The 16,661-nt window shown below is 36.9% G+C and overlaps 1 protein-coding gene across 4 annotated transcripts in view; it reads left to right on the plus strand.

Moving 5' to 3' along the window:
• The window catches only part of LOC122563239 (synaptotagmin-B), a 644,946-nt gene that overhangs the window by 313,768 nt on the left and 314,517 nt on the right, over positions 1-16,661 (plus strand). For all 4 annotated transcript variants that reach the window (XM_043716847.2, XM_043716850.2, XM_087973631.1 and 1 more), the window contains exon 3: positions 1,397-1,439. In XM_043716847.2, the coding sequence (XP_043572782.1) occupies positions 1,436-1,439 (4 nt within the window). In that variant the 5' untranslated portion in view covers positions 1,397-1,435. The remainder of the gene's footprint in view (positions 1-1,396; positions 1,440-16,661) is intronic.

Below are 16,661 nucleotides of genomic sequence, written 5' to 3' on the forward strand. Positions count from 1 at the left end.
CCATATATTAGGCTACTTCATAAGATAGGAGTGCATGGCTTTAGAGGCAATATAATAGAATGAATAGATTTTTGGTTTCCTAACCGACAGATTTATGAAAAGGGGGGGCATTTTGTGTAATTCATCGAATCATTGTGGCTGTAATAATTTCCAATATGTATGAATGATTTGGATAAGGGCAAAGTATGTACTATAGTCAAGTTTGCAGATGACACATAAATAGGTGAGAGGATGAAAATACTACAAAATGTCTGCAGAGGGATATAGATTGGTTAAATGAGTGGGCAGAACCTTGACAGATGGAATATGATGTGCGTAAATGTGAGTTTATGCACTTTGCGGGACTATTAGAATAGCTAAATATTATTTAAATTGAAAAAGTCTATAGAAAGCATCACACAGGGATCTGGGGCCCTTATGCATAAATCTCAAAAATGTGGCATTCAGGTTCAACAGATAATAGAGAAGGAAATTGGAATGTTGACCTTCCTTTTAAAGGGAATAACATAAAATTATGAAGTCTTGCTAAAATGATACAAGGCATTGGTTAAATCTGGAAGACTGTGAACAGTTTGTTTCCTGATCTAAGGAAATATGTACTGGCACCTGAGGCAGTCCAAAGAAGGTTCGCAAGATTGATTCTGGGGATGGTGTGACTTTCTTTTGACGGAAGGTTGAATAGGTTAGTCCTGTGTTCGCTGGAGTTTAGAAGTAGCTTATGATTCATGGAGGGAGGTGCAGCTAAAAGGCTGTTTATTTTCTGGGAGAGTCTAGGACCAGAGAACATAATCTTAAAGCAAGAGGTCACTGAGTTAGGGCAAGGATGAGGAAGAGCTTCTTCTGTTAGATGGTAGTGAATTTGTGGAATTCTTTATAGTCACAGATCATTAGAGGCTGAGGTAGACAGATTTTTAATACATAAAGGAATCAAGGGTGATGGCGAACATAAAGCTGAGGATTATCAGATCAGCCGTGATCCCATTGGATAGCAAAGTAGACTCAGTGGGTTGAAAAGCTTATTTCTCCTATATCTTCCAATCTCATTTTTCTTGTCATACTAGAGTGAATAGCCCACTGACAACCTTTCAGAATCAATAAACTACATAAAACTGTACCTACCAACAAATTGTCCATATGCAATGTGAAAAATCAGGGAAAGCATTGGAAATTTCATAACCTTTGATTTCACCTGATTTAATCCAATCATGTCGTTTTTGAGACTGTGATAACAAAGGCAAGTAACAATGGTAATGGGACATCAATTTCTCTCGTTTTTTGCTCTGACTAATTATACTGCAATCAAAGCTGAATAGTGCAATGTAAGATTGGATCTGAAATATTAAGCTTCAGTAGTTTTATTGATTAATGTGTAAATTGCCTTTTTCTTTCCATTCAGCTGAACCAGTGAAAAGAATAGTCTTTGACCAGCACCGCTATGTGTAAGTGCTTTTTGCTTTTACCATCTCCTGTGAATATAAAAACATCAGGTTGCATGTTTAAAACATAAAATATTAGTTTTTAGGTCATCGATAGATTGCTCTAAAGTTTGATCAACAACTGAAATTTACTAGCGTTTACATTTTTAGTCTAAGACAAAAGCAATTTAATATTCAAGAGAAAGATTGGCATTTTTTTCCCTAAACATTACTGCAATATTTAACTGTTTATGGAATTTGATTGGGAATACAAAATAATAGTTGACTACAAATGCCTTATATTATTCTGTAAAATATTTGCAAATTACTTAAAGATCCAAAGCAAATGTAAGTTCCGATGAAATGAAGACTCCAGGGATGTTTGCACTTTATTCCTCTTTCACATCTTTGGGACAATAACTGTATTTGTGCATCAGGTAGGAAGGTATCGCCTACATAGTCAGACACAAGAACATTTATTCGACAATCTGCAATACTTTGGTGGAAAGGTAACAATGGGAATGGAACTCATATATTTGAAGGTAAACACTGGAATGACAAGTGGGCTTTACAAAACAGCTTCAAGTGGAACTGTCACAACTCAACTGCACAAAGAATCTGTCAGAAACTTACTTCAAATGTCATAGAAAGACCTGAACAACAATATTACATGTGATAAATTTAACACTCTCATGAGAGTTATCTACATCCATTAACTCCAAAATTGTTCAGTTTAGACAAATATAGGCCTTGGCTTCATATGAATTTCACTCCTGTTGGGTTATGATTTGCTCATTCAGTTTCATCAATTGCACTGGTAACCTTTAGAAAGAAGAGGCTCTCCCTCTGCCTTTGTTTATTGATGCCTTGGTGAACAAGACTTTTATTTAAAGAGAACTGGAATTTCAGTTGAAAGGAATTTAATAACATATGCCTACAGTAGAGAAAAAGAACAACAGTGAATTGAGGTTCAGAAGTCAGAAAGAAGGCATGATCAGAGACAAATAAATCTTAAACTTTATTTGAAAGCTGTTGAGGTCTGTGGTGGTTCAGCTGAGAAATGCTGGCAAATAACTTTCTAAGGCTTGTTGACAGAAATGTCTCAATGACTGGCTATATTCTGCGTATAGTATGCAGTTCTAGCTAACTTCATTTCAAATGTAGTACTAGCCAAAATTAAGAAGTCGATTCCTAGGTTTTGTTGAATGAGCCTTATTGTCGCATTTACTTACTGAGTATAGTGGAAAGTTTACAGGTCACCACTTGCAGTGACCTTCTTAGATACCATTGTACCAAGGAACAGATCCTAAAGTACAAATGCTTGGGGAAAAATTAAAAATAAAGGAATAAAAAGTCAATCAATAAATTAGAAAAATAGAGGAATAAGAGTTCAGAATAACAGTCCTTCCAACCCAGACTATGCTGTGCTTCATTGCAAGGCTAGGAGTTAGAGTCCACGCTGAGGCCATGGGTCCATGTTTCGCTTTCACCCCCAACATTGCTGAGAGTAAAAAGAAACAAAACAAAAATGATGAAAGAGGGGAAAAAAGAAGAGGAATGGACAGAGCAGATGAGCTCTGGCTCAGGAGTCCTACTCCATCGCCATCTTGGAATTCAGTGAATGAAAGAAGAATTTTTTATTCACTAAACGTGAGAAAAACAAAACATGGCATCAAACGTTCTGTAGAACATCCTCAACCCATCACTTTCAACAAGATACTCAAAGATATTGGGGCAAGAAAGCACAATCATTGAACTCTCAGGAGTACAATAAGATAGGAAGCAAATTGTGAAGAAAATTAGTAAGAAAATATAAATATTTTTCAGGATTGTTTGGGTACATAAATGTGAATTGTTAAGTATAATTTTTAAAAAATAATTATTGACATTGTTAGCTTCTTTTTTCTTGCTATGTGAGAGAAATTTAAGTTAATCATTTGTATAGTTTGGACTTGGGAACTTTGTACAGTAGCATAAAATGGGCCTCTTGAACCAGGCACCCTTTTTCTTGAACTGAATCCTGCCAAAGGATGCTAGTTTTGTGCAGTAAAGATTACTTTAATATCTAATTATTTTTCTTTGAAGAGATTTGCTGTTCCACAATGTGTTTGTCAAGAAACAGTCACATTTGACCTAATAGGTTCACATACTTCAAGGCAACTTTTAGGATAATAATGTAATGAATACTCAATATGCTGCAACAACCTGACCACCAGATTAGAAAGAATATAAATATTGACACTGAATTGAAATGCCAGCTAAAATGTGAACATGCAGACCACAGGGATTTTGCATGTTCCTCTTAGGTGTTGTGTTAAATATTGTTTGCCCAGTAGCTGAAGCAGTTGGACAATTCATTTCAAATGAAAACTTATGTTTGGCTTCTAGAGCTACCATATTTTTGCCAGATTGATAGAGATATTGGATAGAAATTTGCATGTTGTACATGATAATATCCTGCCTGGACTGTTGTAAAATCGTGCATGGTGACATCAGGTTAGGTCCCTGACTCATTATGCCTAACTGAAATAGAGAGAAGCGAAATGTCAGAGCTGTGTGCCTTCTGGTATGAGCCAATGAGGAGCTACTTGGTGCCATTAAACCACCAATTCACACTGACTTTTAACTTCTCCTGCAATTGAACAATGGTCAGATGGGGTGCACAGTAGGGAGAAAATTATGGCAATTTCATCTGAGGAGCTCAAGAATACGACAAAGGATTTTGCACAGTGTGGGGCTGGAGGCTGAAGCTCAGACTGCATGTGAGTGAAAGGAATTTATTATCTGAATAAAGTGAACAAACACCTAATGTTGAGTCAGTCAAGGGTCCAGCTATAAGGAAGAGGGGCCCTGGGGACACCATCAGGGTTTAGGGGAAACCGAGGAGACCTGAGACCATTGAAATAGTACATTGGAGAAATTGTTGGAGAAATCAAGCGGAGGCAAAGGACAAAAGTGTGCAGACAGAAAAGTGGAAGGCATCATTAGATCAGCCACGATATAATTCAATATCAGTGCAGGCTCAAGAGGCTGAAAAGCCTATTTCTACACCTAATTCATACCTTTGTATGCTCATACACTCTGATGGAGGCTCCTCAAGTGAGGGCAAATGACAAAGGAGGACGAGAAGGGCAACTAACCAGCCACATGGTTAGTGTGACATGTTACAAAGTTGTGAAATGTCGACTCCTCTGTTGCCGCCTGACCTGCTGTGCCTTCTCCAGCTCCACACATTATTGACTCTGAAGTGTCAGAAGATCTCAGAAAGGAGAGTGGAAAGAGCAGTTCAAGGATGACTGAATACCAGTGTCACAGAGGGTATATCTTTCTCAAAAAGATGGTCAAATCCATGAGTAAGGTGATTTAAAGAGAGTTAGGTTTCAGTGGCCATCAGATGCCTAAGGTACTAAAGATCAGGCAGAACTAAAATGTCTACGCTTTGGAATCCTTCCAAGGATAAGCAGGTGATCAGTGGAATATCCCAATGATCAGTCCACCATTGTTTGAAAGATATAATTGACACATCGCTTGGGTTTAGTAGACAATTTCATGCCACTAAGGATGATAGCCAGGCCAGGAGAGCAAAGGGTTTTGGAAGCATTGCAGGATTTCACCAGGTTCAAGGGGTCATCAATTGGATGCATGCGAAAGATTTAAGCAAAGTCATTTTGACAGGTGGATAGAAGTTGAAACCATGTGAAAAAAAAAGAAATCAAGCTCTGAGAGAGATTGTTCTCTTGGAAAAATTTAGAGCCTCACTACCTTTTGTAATAAAAAAAACATGTTGAAGACCAAAGGGTTGCAAATTCTTGATAGATAGCAGTAATAGCTCAAGATTATGAGCTCATCCATAAAACTGATTTTTTTTTTTCTTGTCAGCCCCATAAATTAAAGAAGAATAGAGATGCACGAGTGAAAGAAAAGCAAGTAGCCAAGGTAAAGGAAGGTACAGCTGGGAATGCCACAACATCTGATCCTCAGATCACAGAGGACAGCATTAGGGATAGAGGTGAAAATCAAAGGTTAAAGGGACACTATCCTTCAGAGTCCTGGAAATTGTGAGTTCATGAAACAAATTGGCATTTGTAAAAATAAATCTGAAAATGAAACTCAAAAGGAAAATGTCAGATCAATTAGTAACTTTAACAACAACCGAACGATCTTGGGGAAACACCAATGTGAGGGCAGGTGAGATAAATAAGCTAGATGAGAGATATGCAGGATTCTTGGCAAAAGAAAAAAATAACTGTATTTTTTCTTCTAAGAATACAGCCAAACCCATAACTATATTAAGGAACATAGGAGTTAGTCAAGCTCTTTAGCTGAAGAAGGATATAGTTTTCTCTCCGGAGAGTTCAATGAAAGCCAAAGTGTTAATCAACAGATTAAGGGAAGAGTATATTGCAGTTTCATTATACAACATGACGTTGGAGTGTGACTTGTCCAGAGCAGTAGGAGTTGTTAAGAAATTACCTGTGGAGAGAGGTAATGATTTGGGTGGAGTAAAGTTTATGCTTTGTTTACAATCACAGAACTCTTAATGAGACTAAAGAGATGGACCAAGAACGAATTCCAGGTATTGTTATGTATGGTGACCAGGACAATGGATGAACAAAGTTCATAGCCAGAGATCACAGAAATGACACAAGGAGAGTTGGAATAAGTGAAACTTTATTTAAAAATTAAGATTATTCAAAGAAACTATTTGGCATGCCTTTATTAATTGGAGCTCCGAGAGCAGATCCCAAATTAAATAAATTAGGAGATTGCTCACACTCAAGTTGAGATTGGGAATTCTGGAGTGCTATCATATTTGAAACAAGTTTTAATGAGGAAGTGTAGACCCTCACAGAGCCATATGCGAGGTATGGACAGAAGTTCAAACATTAATGGTAGCATCCAGATATCATGAGGATACATTAAAACTGCATATGAAAATCCTATGGGAAGACAGGTATGAAAAACTCAAGCATCAATAAACAGGTACCTTACATGGCCAAGACTTCCTGAGGATGTCTTTCCATACTCTAAAACATCATACATGCAAGATGGTTGAAAAGCTAATCGAAGAGAAAGCTTTAAAATCATTCCAGTTTTTGAAGAATGACTCAGTGGAGTGTTGGTACATTGTGTAGCATTAGTCTCTCGAGTGAAAGCTGGACACCAGCATAGTCTTACAATTATGGATATGACAATTTGATTTCCAGAAGCTGTCCTGTTGAGGAGAATTACAGCTCTGTCCAATGAGAATTGTAATATGAAATTCAGCAATGAACTTTGGATGGAAATTTTGATGGACGCACAGGTGTTAGTCAAATCAGAGGAAAATTCTCAATGTGATAAATAAATTATTTTTTTATTTGATCAAAGGATAACAATACTGAATCAAGGAAAGTGGAATGAACTTATGATTAAAAAGATGGATAGTTAGACAATGAAGCAAATATTAAGTGAACAAGTGGCCAACTGTTCTTTGTTGTTCATCTGTTCATAAAATTGTATGAAAGATACATGAGAATGAAAGGATGTAAGGTGAATGTTTTTATGTCAATCTGTCATATGCTTTGTTAAGAAATGTAGTTTTGAACTGCATCTCTCCTACAGAGGCAAGTAAAGACCACTTTTATTTTTGTGTTGGACTGTGGATCAAAAAGAGAAATAATATGTATTGCTTTAAACTAAGGAAACTGGGTAAGAAGATGTTTGAATTTTTAAATAAGCAGTTATTTGAGCACATTCTAAGCTGTATAAGCAATGTTTCTTTTTTGAAGCAATGAGAGAAAAGTCCAGACGGCTCTTGTGTTCAGGACAAGACCGTGTTTGATTGGCTTTCAATTGTCACCAATTATTGTGAGTTCAAGGGAATTCAGCACAGTAACAATCTTTGGTTCCTGGGAAGATGCCTAAAGCCTTACGTTTGCACAATGCAGCAGAAACATCCAACCTGCAAAAAGAACGCATCAATCATGTTTTATTTCCTTTCTGTGTGGAGAAGTAAAAGAAAATTCCTCATAACTAGTTACACTCACTCAGTTTTCCTTTGTAAGATGATCTTTCTGTTGAAAGGGAAAGGGAAAATCATCTTAAGAAACATTGAAAATGCAAATTTTTAACCAATGAATGAAAGACTAAGAACCGATATACCTCTACCTAGTGTCATCAACAGAGAGTTTTCATGAACCAAAATAACCAAAAGAAAACAACTCATCAACATCTATTGTCCAAACCAGCACTATTCCTGAATCACTTTTTGTCCACCCATAATATTTATGTCTTTGTAAATCTGTTAGTACATGTGAATATTAATTTCTAAAAGGGGTAAAGTTTAAGTTATGAAGTTTAAGGTTTTTGATTAGAAGTTCAACTTGTCTACTTTTTTGCTATTGGTTCGATTACAATAAATAATATTTAAATATCCAGTGGGAGTACTCTTTAACCAGAATTAGATAGGACCTTCTTGAATAAATGCTGTGTGCCATCAAACTCACTGCCGTAGATCCTCATCAAGTCATTACAGTAAAATGGGACAGTTGAAGCCATCAAGTTTGTGTTGACTCTCTGTTCAGCATTCTAATCAGTCCCATTCCCTAGCTGTATGCTGTAGCTTTGTAAGTTCACTTTGTTCAAGTGCATGTCCAAATTCTTTTTGAAGGTTTCCTTCTCTCTACTTCCACCACTCATAGCCAGAAAATTCGAGAAAATCACCACCCACTCCACAACATAATTCCTCCTTCCAAACTCCTTTGCATTTTTTTAACTAAAAACTTTAAATGCACACCTTTACTTTATCTAACATCAAAGAATGAGAACAGCATTTCTTTGTCGACCTTACCAAACCTTGTCCTAATCTTGTACACTGCAATCTCCCATCTCTACAAGTTAACCTTGTGGTAAAACTCCCCCATCACTGGAATCATTCTGGTAAATCTCTTCTGCACTTCTCAAGGACTCTTAAGTGTCATTAGCACAACTAAACATAATACTCTAGTTGTGTCATAACCAGAGCTTTAATAGTTCAGTATAGTTTTCATGCTACTGCATTCAATGCACCTTTTTATGAAGCATACAATCCTATATGCATTGTTAACTGCTCTCTCAACATGTACTGCCACCTTTAAATATCTAGGCCCAGTTCTCTCTTCTGTACATTTTGAGACATTTGGCTCATACTGCCCTTTCCTATTCACTCTGCCAAAGTTAAACACCTCATACTTTTTTTTATATAATTCACTTGTGGGATGTGACTTTCGCTGGCTGCTCAGCGTTTATTGCCCGTCCCTAATTGTCCCAGCAAAGGTGGTGGTGAGTTGCCACTTTGCTGCAGTTCATGTGCTGTAAATACACCCACAATGTTGTTGGGAAAGAATTCCACTTCCTGTGTTAAATCTCACTTGCCAGTCGCCAGTCCATTCTGACAGCCTATCTAAGTCCAGTTGCAGTTTCAGTGACTTCTCAGCCAAATTGGGAACAATCAAAAACACTTGGAATATCACTTTGTTCATCAATATCCAATTAATTATATTTAAAAACAAAGTGGTCCTAACACTGACCATTAGGTAGCCACAGTTTATCATCATCCAATCTGGAAAAAAATTATTTATCATAATACAATGTCTTCTGACCTTAAAACAATATTTTTCAAACAATTGGATGCCAATTCTTCTATTCCTTATCCTCAATTCTATTAAATGCTGTTTAAGTGCTACTTTGACCAATAGTTTCTTATAGTCAGTAAGAGTAACAGCCATTGCTTCCTCTTTTCTTCTTAACCTTCTTTGTTACTTCATCAGAAACTTCAGATGAATTAGTCAAGAGCAATCTGTTTTATTTGAAAATAAATCTGGTTCTCCTTAATCAACTCAAAATTCTCCTTGTGCTTGATGATTTCTTTTACTCCTGAGGATTGTTTCCAAGAGCTCACACAGCACTGGGTTAAACTGACTCGCCTGCAGTTACTGTCCTTGTAAACTTTCTTGAATAAGAATGTCACAGTTATCATTTTCCATCCTCTGGTAGTGCCACCCACTCCCTTCCCCTCCCCTTATCCTCTCCTCCCCTGCCCCTCTCCCTCAATATTCAGAGAAGATTGAAAGATTATTGTAAACCCTCATGCCACATTCTTTAGTGGCCTGGAATACCAGCCAAGAGGAGCAGATGTCTTATTCCTAATAGGCCCAACCTACCTAACTAACTATCACTGCTTTAATGTTGATCAAAGATTTTGGGGTTTCCTTTATGCCAACTATACTCTTTGTCAGTCATTTTCTAATTCCCATCCCTTCTCAACTTGTTATATTTGACAGGATGCTTGCTTGAAGAATTCAATTTGCACCCTGTTTCTTTGGATTGTTCATTTACTCTATCTAAGAAGCCCTGGCTTTGGTGCAACTTGAATGTAGCGATCAGCCATTATTCCAATACAGTATTTCCTGTCAATTTTTGATCCCATTGTAGCTGGACTAGATCCCTACTCATTCCATTGGCACTCAGAATTCTAATTCACAAGTTGAGCTTTAGATTGTTTCTCATTGTTATCTATTGAGAATCTAAACATTATTATACAATGATCAATCTTATTCATGTGTTCCCCCATAAAAACTTGGTCCACTTGGCCCAATTTATTCTCTTGCACCAGTTCTAGCAATGTCTCCATTCTAGCATTCTAGTTAGATCCAAAATATGTGAGTTAAGAAAGTTCTCCTGAATTCTTCCTTCTGCTTATTTTTTTCTAACATTATCTCAAATGTTATTTAGGTAATGGAAGTCCGCTGTTCTAGAGTTCTTGCACATTTCTCTGATTTCTTTGCAGATTTACTGCTCCATATCTCTCGCATTATTTGGAGACCTAAAGAATACCAAGGGAAGTCTAAACATTCTCATTGTGGTTCTCAACACTGACTACATGGAGCCCATTGCTCCACCCTCCTTTCCTTACATTACTACAATCTTTTCTGTAATAATGTACTTCCACTCAACTCAAATTTTCCTTCTCGATCCTTCTATCCTTGAATATTAAATGTACAGTCCTCATTATTTTTAAGCCATGTTCCTGTAACTGTTGTTACATCATATTTTCACAGGGCTGTGTACTCACCAATCTTATTTATCACGTTTTGTGAAAACATACATGCATTGTAAAATTTGTCTTTATATTCCTCACAGTAATTTTTTTGCTGCAGTAAATGGTAGTGATCCAAACCATGTGTATTTATTCTCAACTTCTGTTTCTATAATTGTTTCGAAACTAATGGTTGAGTTTACAGAACAACGTCGTTTATCCGAACATCAATTATCCAAATTTTGGATTATCCAAACAAGATCGCAAAGTCCTGAAAAACATTGTCAGTTATCTGAGCAATCAGTTATCTGAACAAAATACCCCCCGCCTATCTCATTTGAATAATCAAGTAATTATTCAAATGAGATAGGCGGGGGGTATTTTGTTGTTCTGTATTCAGTTGTTCTGTATTCAGTTTTTAGTGGAGTCGCGTGAGGGAGTGTCATGCATTCTTAAGTAATTCACTGTGAAGTTATGGAAAAATATACAGCATTCACCTGCTTTATGATGGTGGAATCACATGAGGAGTTAGGCAAGGCCTATCTTGACAACAGAAGCAACTCACTGCATCTTTTAACTAAGTGTTGGGTGTCAAAGTAAAATTCTCACTAAATAGAGGCTAGTAGCCTATTGAAGACGATTATCATTTGTTATTGACCTTAACTGTGTATATCACCTTATTAGTATGCACCTAGCATCCTATCAGCCACTGTGAGCAATCTAGATGCTGTATATTGTCGATATGGAAGTCAGATTGGGGAACTGGTGACTTCAGTTCACTACTTATTTCATCAATTGAACCATAAATAAGTCATTCATATTGCAGCTAGATTTTCTAGTTTCTGGTATTTTACTGGATTTTTTTTCTTTTGACCACAAATCTACAACTCAAATTCCATGCTGCTTTTGTTGTGGGTGATGCAGTTACTAACCACCTCAGCATCAGGGACAATCCTGATGATCTTCAAGCAGTTAATTTTTAAAAAATCATCTTAAGCAGCAGTTTAATGATTCAATTTGGTGACCAATTCAGATGTACCTTATGACCAATTAGGATCAAGGCAAACATTGATTATTGAGAGCTCTCCGTATTTCACTGAGGATTTACACTTTACATAAAGAAACATCAAGTCTATGCAGCCAATAAAGTATTCAGTGCATATAATCATTTACATTACCTGCTTGCCATAAACTCCTGAGAAAGCAACTCATTTTCTATTAATATGATGATTCCAGCTTCCACCTTATCTCTGCCATGAATAATTTCAGGTCTGATAAATTGACAAATATATTAGTCATGCACTCTCCCACACTTTCAATACAGGAATCCAAATATATTCTTGGATTTTCTTAGATTGCTCCATAAAATGCTACTTTTATCGTAATTATGAACTTTGAATTGTTCAGAATTCAGGCTTGGATAAAATTGATAGTATTCCTCCTCTGAATTTAGGCTGTACTTTTCGGAAATTGAATGTACACAAAAATTACAAACCGATGGACTTAAAAATAATCGCTGTCAATAATAAACATTTAATTTTAATGCTTAAAGGTATATTACAAATGACGCCTTGTATATTAAGTGTTCATTTTTAATTTTGGATATTCTTAGTTGTGGAAATTTTCATTCTTAACTTTAATTTTGGTCTGAGCCTCCATCAAAATATTAACTCCATCATTAGGTCTTCTAAATTTCACCATTGTAACTGCATGCCTTTTATTTTTAATCTAAAGTCTCTGCTATTCCTAACTGTCCCAGCCAACCACCAACATCTTCCACCAACTTGATGTCATGCAAATCTCTGATCCCTATATTCTAACTTATCCCATTCACACATCACCCAAAACCTTTCCACCTCTTTACTTCTCTCTCTCCTCCCCCAATGTGCTTCTTAAAACTTTTTTTTTATGACTAGACGTTGTTTCCCCCATACCCCAATCTTATTCTGTTATTCGGGTTTTTTTTGTTATTTAAATTTAAATTGTTCATACTTCCATGAACCCATTTGGACATCTTGGTCTGCAAACATTGTTACATAAAGAAAATAGTTACTGAAGTATTAATTATTTCAACTCAAAATGCTATCTTTTTAATATTTTTTTTCAATTTTTTTAAGCCACAAATCACTCTTCTGTAAAATAATGACATTTGTTTCTACTGTGTGATTGGCAAATCTGCATACCATCTGGCATGTTCACCCAGTATGAATTTCATTCCCTTCTGTCTCTTTAATTGTTTGTTACTTAAACTCAGGGCCCCTGACGCCCACAAGGCATTATTAAATACTGGGTTAAAAGCATGTCTTTAAAATCAATATTTACTATTTTGTGCTATTTTGAAGAAATGAAATTGATGTTGTGAGAGGTGACTTAGAGGTTTAATAGGTGCACCAACTCAGAATCACTCATCATTTTATGAGTTACTCCTCATTCCATTTGGGTTTTGATCAAAATACAATATCATTCTGATATAAAAAGCAATGTGGAATCAGAATATTTCATTTGAGAGATTGTTTTCACACTGACAGAGATCCAATAATCTTTTAAAATGAGTAAAAGTTCAGCTGATTTCTTTTATCCGTAGTGTCTTTTGCTATCTGGTTATATCATGTATATATGTTGAAATTGCTCTCATCCACATTTTTAAATGCTTTTGTGCGAATGGGATTTATTAACTTGACATTTTGTACTCCCCATTTGTGGACATTGTAGAGGTTCTGTTGAGACTTGGACCTCTCACTAATTTTGTATTTAGATTTCTAGCACCTGCAATGTTCTGCTTTCTGTTGGAGGAAAGAATGGAGAGAAGAATAGAGTTGAATGTTACGGGGGAAAGCATTCTCCCCTGCTGCCCACCAAACACATCTAGCTTAAAAATAAAACCTATTGGCAGCAATCTTACTCGCAATCTGGTGCCTCAGAGCAACAATGTATTGAGGCTGCCTTCATTCACGCAAGGAAGCTGATGGCCTAGTGTTATTATTGCTGGATGGTTAATCCAGAGACCCAGGTAATGTTCAGGGGGGACCCAAGTTCAAATCCCACTGTGGCAGATGGGGGAATTTGAATGCAGTAAAAATCTGGAGCTGACAGTCTAACAATGACCATGAATCCATTCTCAGAAAAGCCGAACCATCTCACCCATGTCCATTTAGGGAAGGAAACTGCCATTCTTACCTGGTCTGGCATGTGACTGCAGACCCACTACAATGTGGTTGACTTTTAACTGCCCTCTGGGCAATAAATGCTGGACTGGTCAATATTATCCTCTTCTTGTGAATGAATTTTTAAAAATGATTCAGATTGTGACTTCTGTCTCTCAGGGACCCAAGAGGGATGCTGGAAGTGCGACTGGCAGCAGCTCTGCTGTGCCAGCAATTCCAGTATCAACAAATGGCCAGTGGTGGGACTATAAGCAGCCTCTGAACATCAACTGTCTGGTGCTCAGATTAGCATGGCAGAACCTGGGTGAAGATGGGTTTTAAAGGTGGACATTGAGGGATAAAGTGGGGGAGGAGGTTACTGTCTTGAGAATAGGCAGTGTCCCCAGTCAGCATAGGCTCACCTTCACAGAAAGTACCACCTTTTTCTGCACATGTGTTGAAAGACTCCTTGGCTGCTCACCATTCCCCAGCTGGATAAAGAAAATTGCAGTGGAGACAGATTGAAGCCCTATGTGAAATGTAATTTCCAACTCAAGGGTCTCAATGATTCTAATGGGTGATAGGACTGCCTGATGCCTTAACCATCCCTCTAATAATTTGTGAAGAGGGCAAGAATGAGCTTGAAGATGATATGCTGTTCATGTGTTTACCACACCCACGTCCCACCTTCAATTATGCTGGCAAGAAACATACCATTCATCTCATGAACTGCATTTTTGAATAAAATCATCTGAAATGCAATGTAAACTGTGGAAGCACATGTGGAAGTCAGTTTATTTCCTACAGACAACACAATTTTAGCTGGTCTTTGATAGTGAATCTTTCTGACAAAGGCAGATGTGGCAGATCAGTATCATTTTACTAATGTGACATTTCTATTTCCTGCACAATGCAACTTATGGTTTTTAATACCAACTATTTTTATGGCTAGTTTTAGTGACGACAATTTAATCACTGGGGAAAAGTTACTAACAGCTACATTTGCTTCACTTAAGATGGCTTGTAAGCAGTAGAGTGGAAACTTGATCCTTCATGTGTGGTTTGGCTTCAAATGCTAGTCATAGCAGTGAGTACAATTTTCTTGCAAAGGTTACAAATCTCTTTGATGTATCAGCATTTACTGATATTATGTCAGTCAGGGACTTATCAGAGTACTGTCACTGACAATGGTTCCACAATGCTGCTTTACCACAGAGATCTTTCTGTAACAGGCATCATGTTCTTTACTGGATGTGTAGAAGTCTAAATCAAGTTTTATCAAAAACCTGAGACAAAACCTACAATAGGAGTAGTGAACGTTAAAGTGTACTTAAGTAATTCAAAATGGCTAGAATACTGCCTCAGTTTATCAACTGTAATTTCAGAAAAGACTTTCTTACGCATAAAATCAAGAACTTTTTGCTTACAGCAGTGTGTAATTACCTTTAATTTTTGGAAGCAACTAACAAAGGTAGGTCTGGGCTATGACTAATGCAAATGTTGTTGTAGAATACTATGGAAACCATCCAATTATGTGGCAATTGGTCTCCTTAAAGGTGTCCACTGCCCTTAACCTTACAGCTTTAGCACTTGAACACCGTGGGCGGCATGGTGGCACAGTGGTTAGCACTGCTGCCTCACAGCACTAGAGACCCGGGTTCAATTCCCGCCTCAGGCGACTGACTGTGTGGAGTTTGCACGTTGTCTGCGTGGGTTTCCTCCAGGTGCTCCGGTTTCCTCCCACAGTCCAAAGATGTGCAGGTCAGGTGAATTGGCCATGCTAAATTGCCCATAGTGTTAGGTAAGGGGTAAATGTAGGGGTATGGGTGAGTTGCGCTTTGGTGGGGCAGTGTGGGCTTGTTGAGCCGAAGGGCCTGTTTCCACACTGTAAGTAATCTAATCTAAACACAAAATAATGCATCAGTGGCAGATCTAATAAACAAACAAATTGTTTGAGGGCAAAACAGGCAACAGTTCTTTCTGCATATTGTTGGTTATGCCAAAGGTGAAAGAAAAATTTCGCATTTAAATAGACATTCTGTCTCTATCAATATAAATTCCACAAGAGATGACCATTTGATAGAATACTCAGGGGGGAAATAATCAAGAATATACAAAATATTCCAGAAATTTGCTTTGTGAAATTGTGTTTGTTTGCAAGGAAATTTATTTCAGAAAAGAATTAGTGTAAAGTAAAACTGCACTGCAAAAGTTAAATGCACATTTTTGGCAGCTAATTAATTTGCCAATATGTCAAGCTGACTATTATCAGGACAGGGTTTTTTTTTCCCCATTCATTCAGTTCTTACTAGTTATCTACAAAACATTATGAAGAATATTTAGCTATAAGCTCGAGCATGAAAAAGGTACAGTTTGTGCTGATGTAGCTTGGCATGTGTTATGGAGGATCAATTGACCAAATTCAAGTTTACACTCCAAGAAAAGCAAAAATATCCAGCTAATGTCAAATGAGCCCATTTCATAATGCCTGCAAACAAACCTTTATATGGGCGCAGCTGCATTGGGACAAGTTCAATTTAACATTTTTCTATTTTGTGAAGGAGAGAAATTTAAAATAGCCAATGAATACAAATGGAACTTGGTCTGTTCAGTCTTTGTCACAATAATTCTCATTTAACTTGTTTGAAACAAAAACTACCATATTATATCAAAAACTAATGAAGCAGTTGTTATGATCAGATGAGGAGAAGGAGAAAACTCTCTCTCTTTCCACATCTTGTTTGACCCCCACAGATTTTTTGAAAGGATATATTTGTCTCAGTGAGTGCTTAACTGTTTATTTGCTGTCCATAATAGACAGCCCTTTGTCATAGACAATAATAGACAGGATATTTGAGTTGTTAAAAAGAGGTTTTTTAATTGTAGTTAACCTGGTCTAAGTAAAATAATTTAGAAATCAGATAATCTGATCTTTTTTTATATAAAATATATATACAGACACAGTTGACATTTACACTCACAGGTAGATTAGAGAATGTGAGTTCAGATATAAAGTTAAAGGGGAAAGTGGCTCCTGAAAGAAAG

Source organism: Chiloscyllium plagiosum, unplaced genomic scaffold, assembly GCF_037043375.1.
Source record: "Chiloscyllium plagiosum isolate Xiang-an unplaced genomic scaffold, Cpla_swu_hap1 HiC_scaffold_26, whole genome shotgun sequence".
NCBI lineage: Eukaryota > Metazoa > Chordata > Chondrichthyes > Orectolobiformes > Hemiscylliidae > Chiloscyllium > Chiloscyllium plagiosum.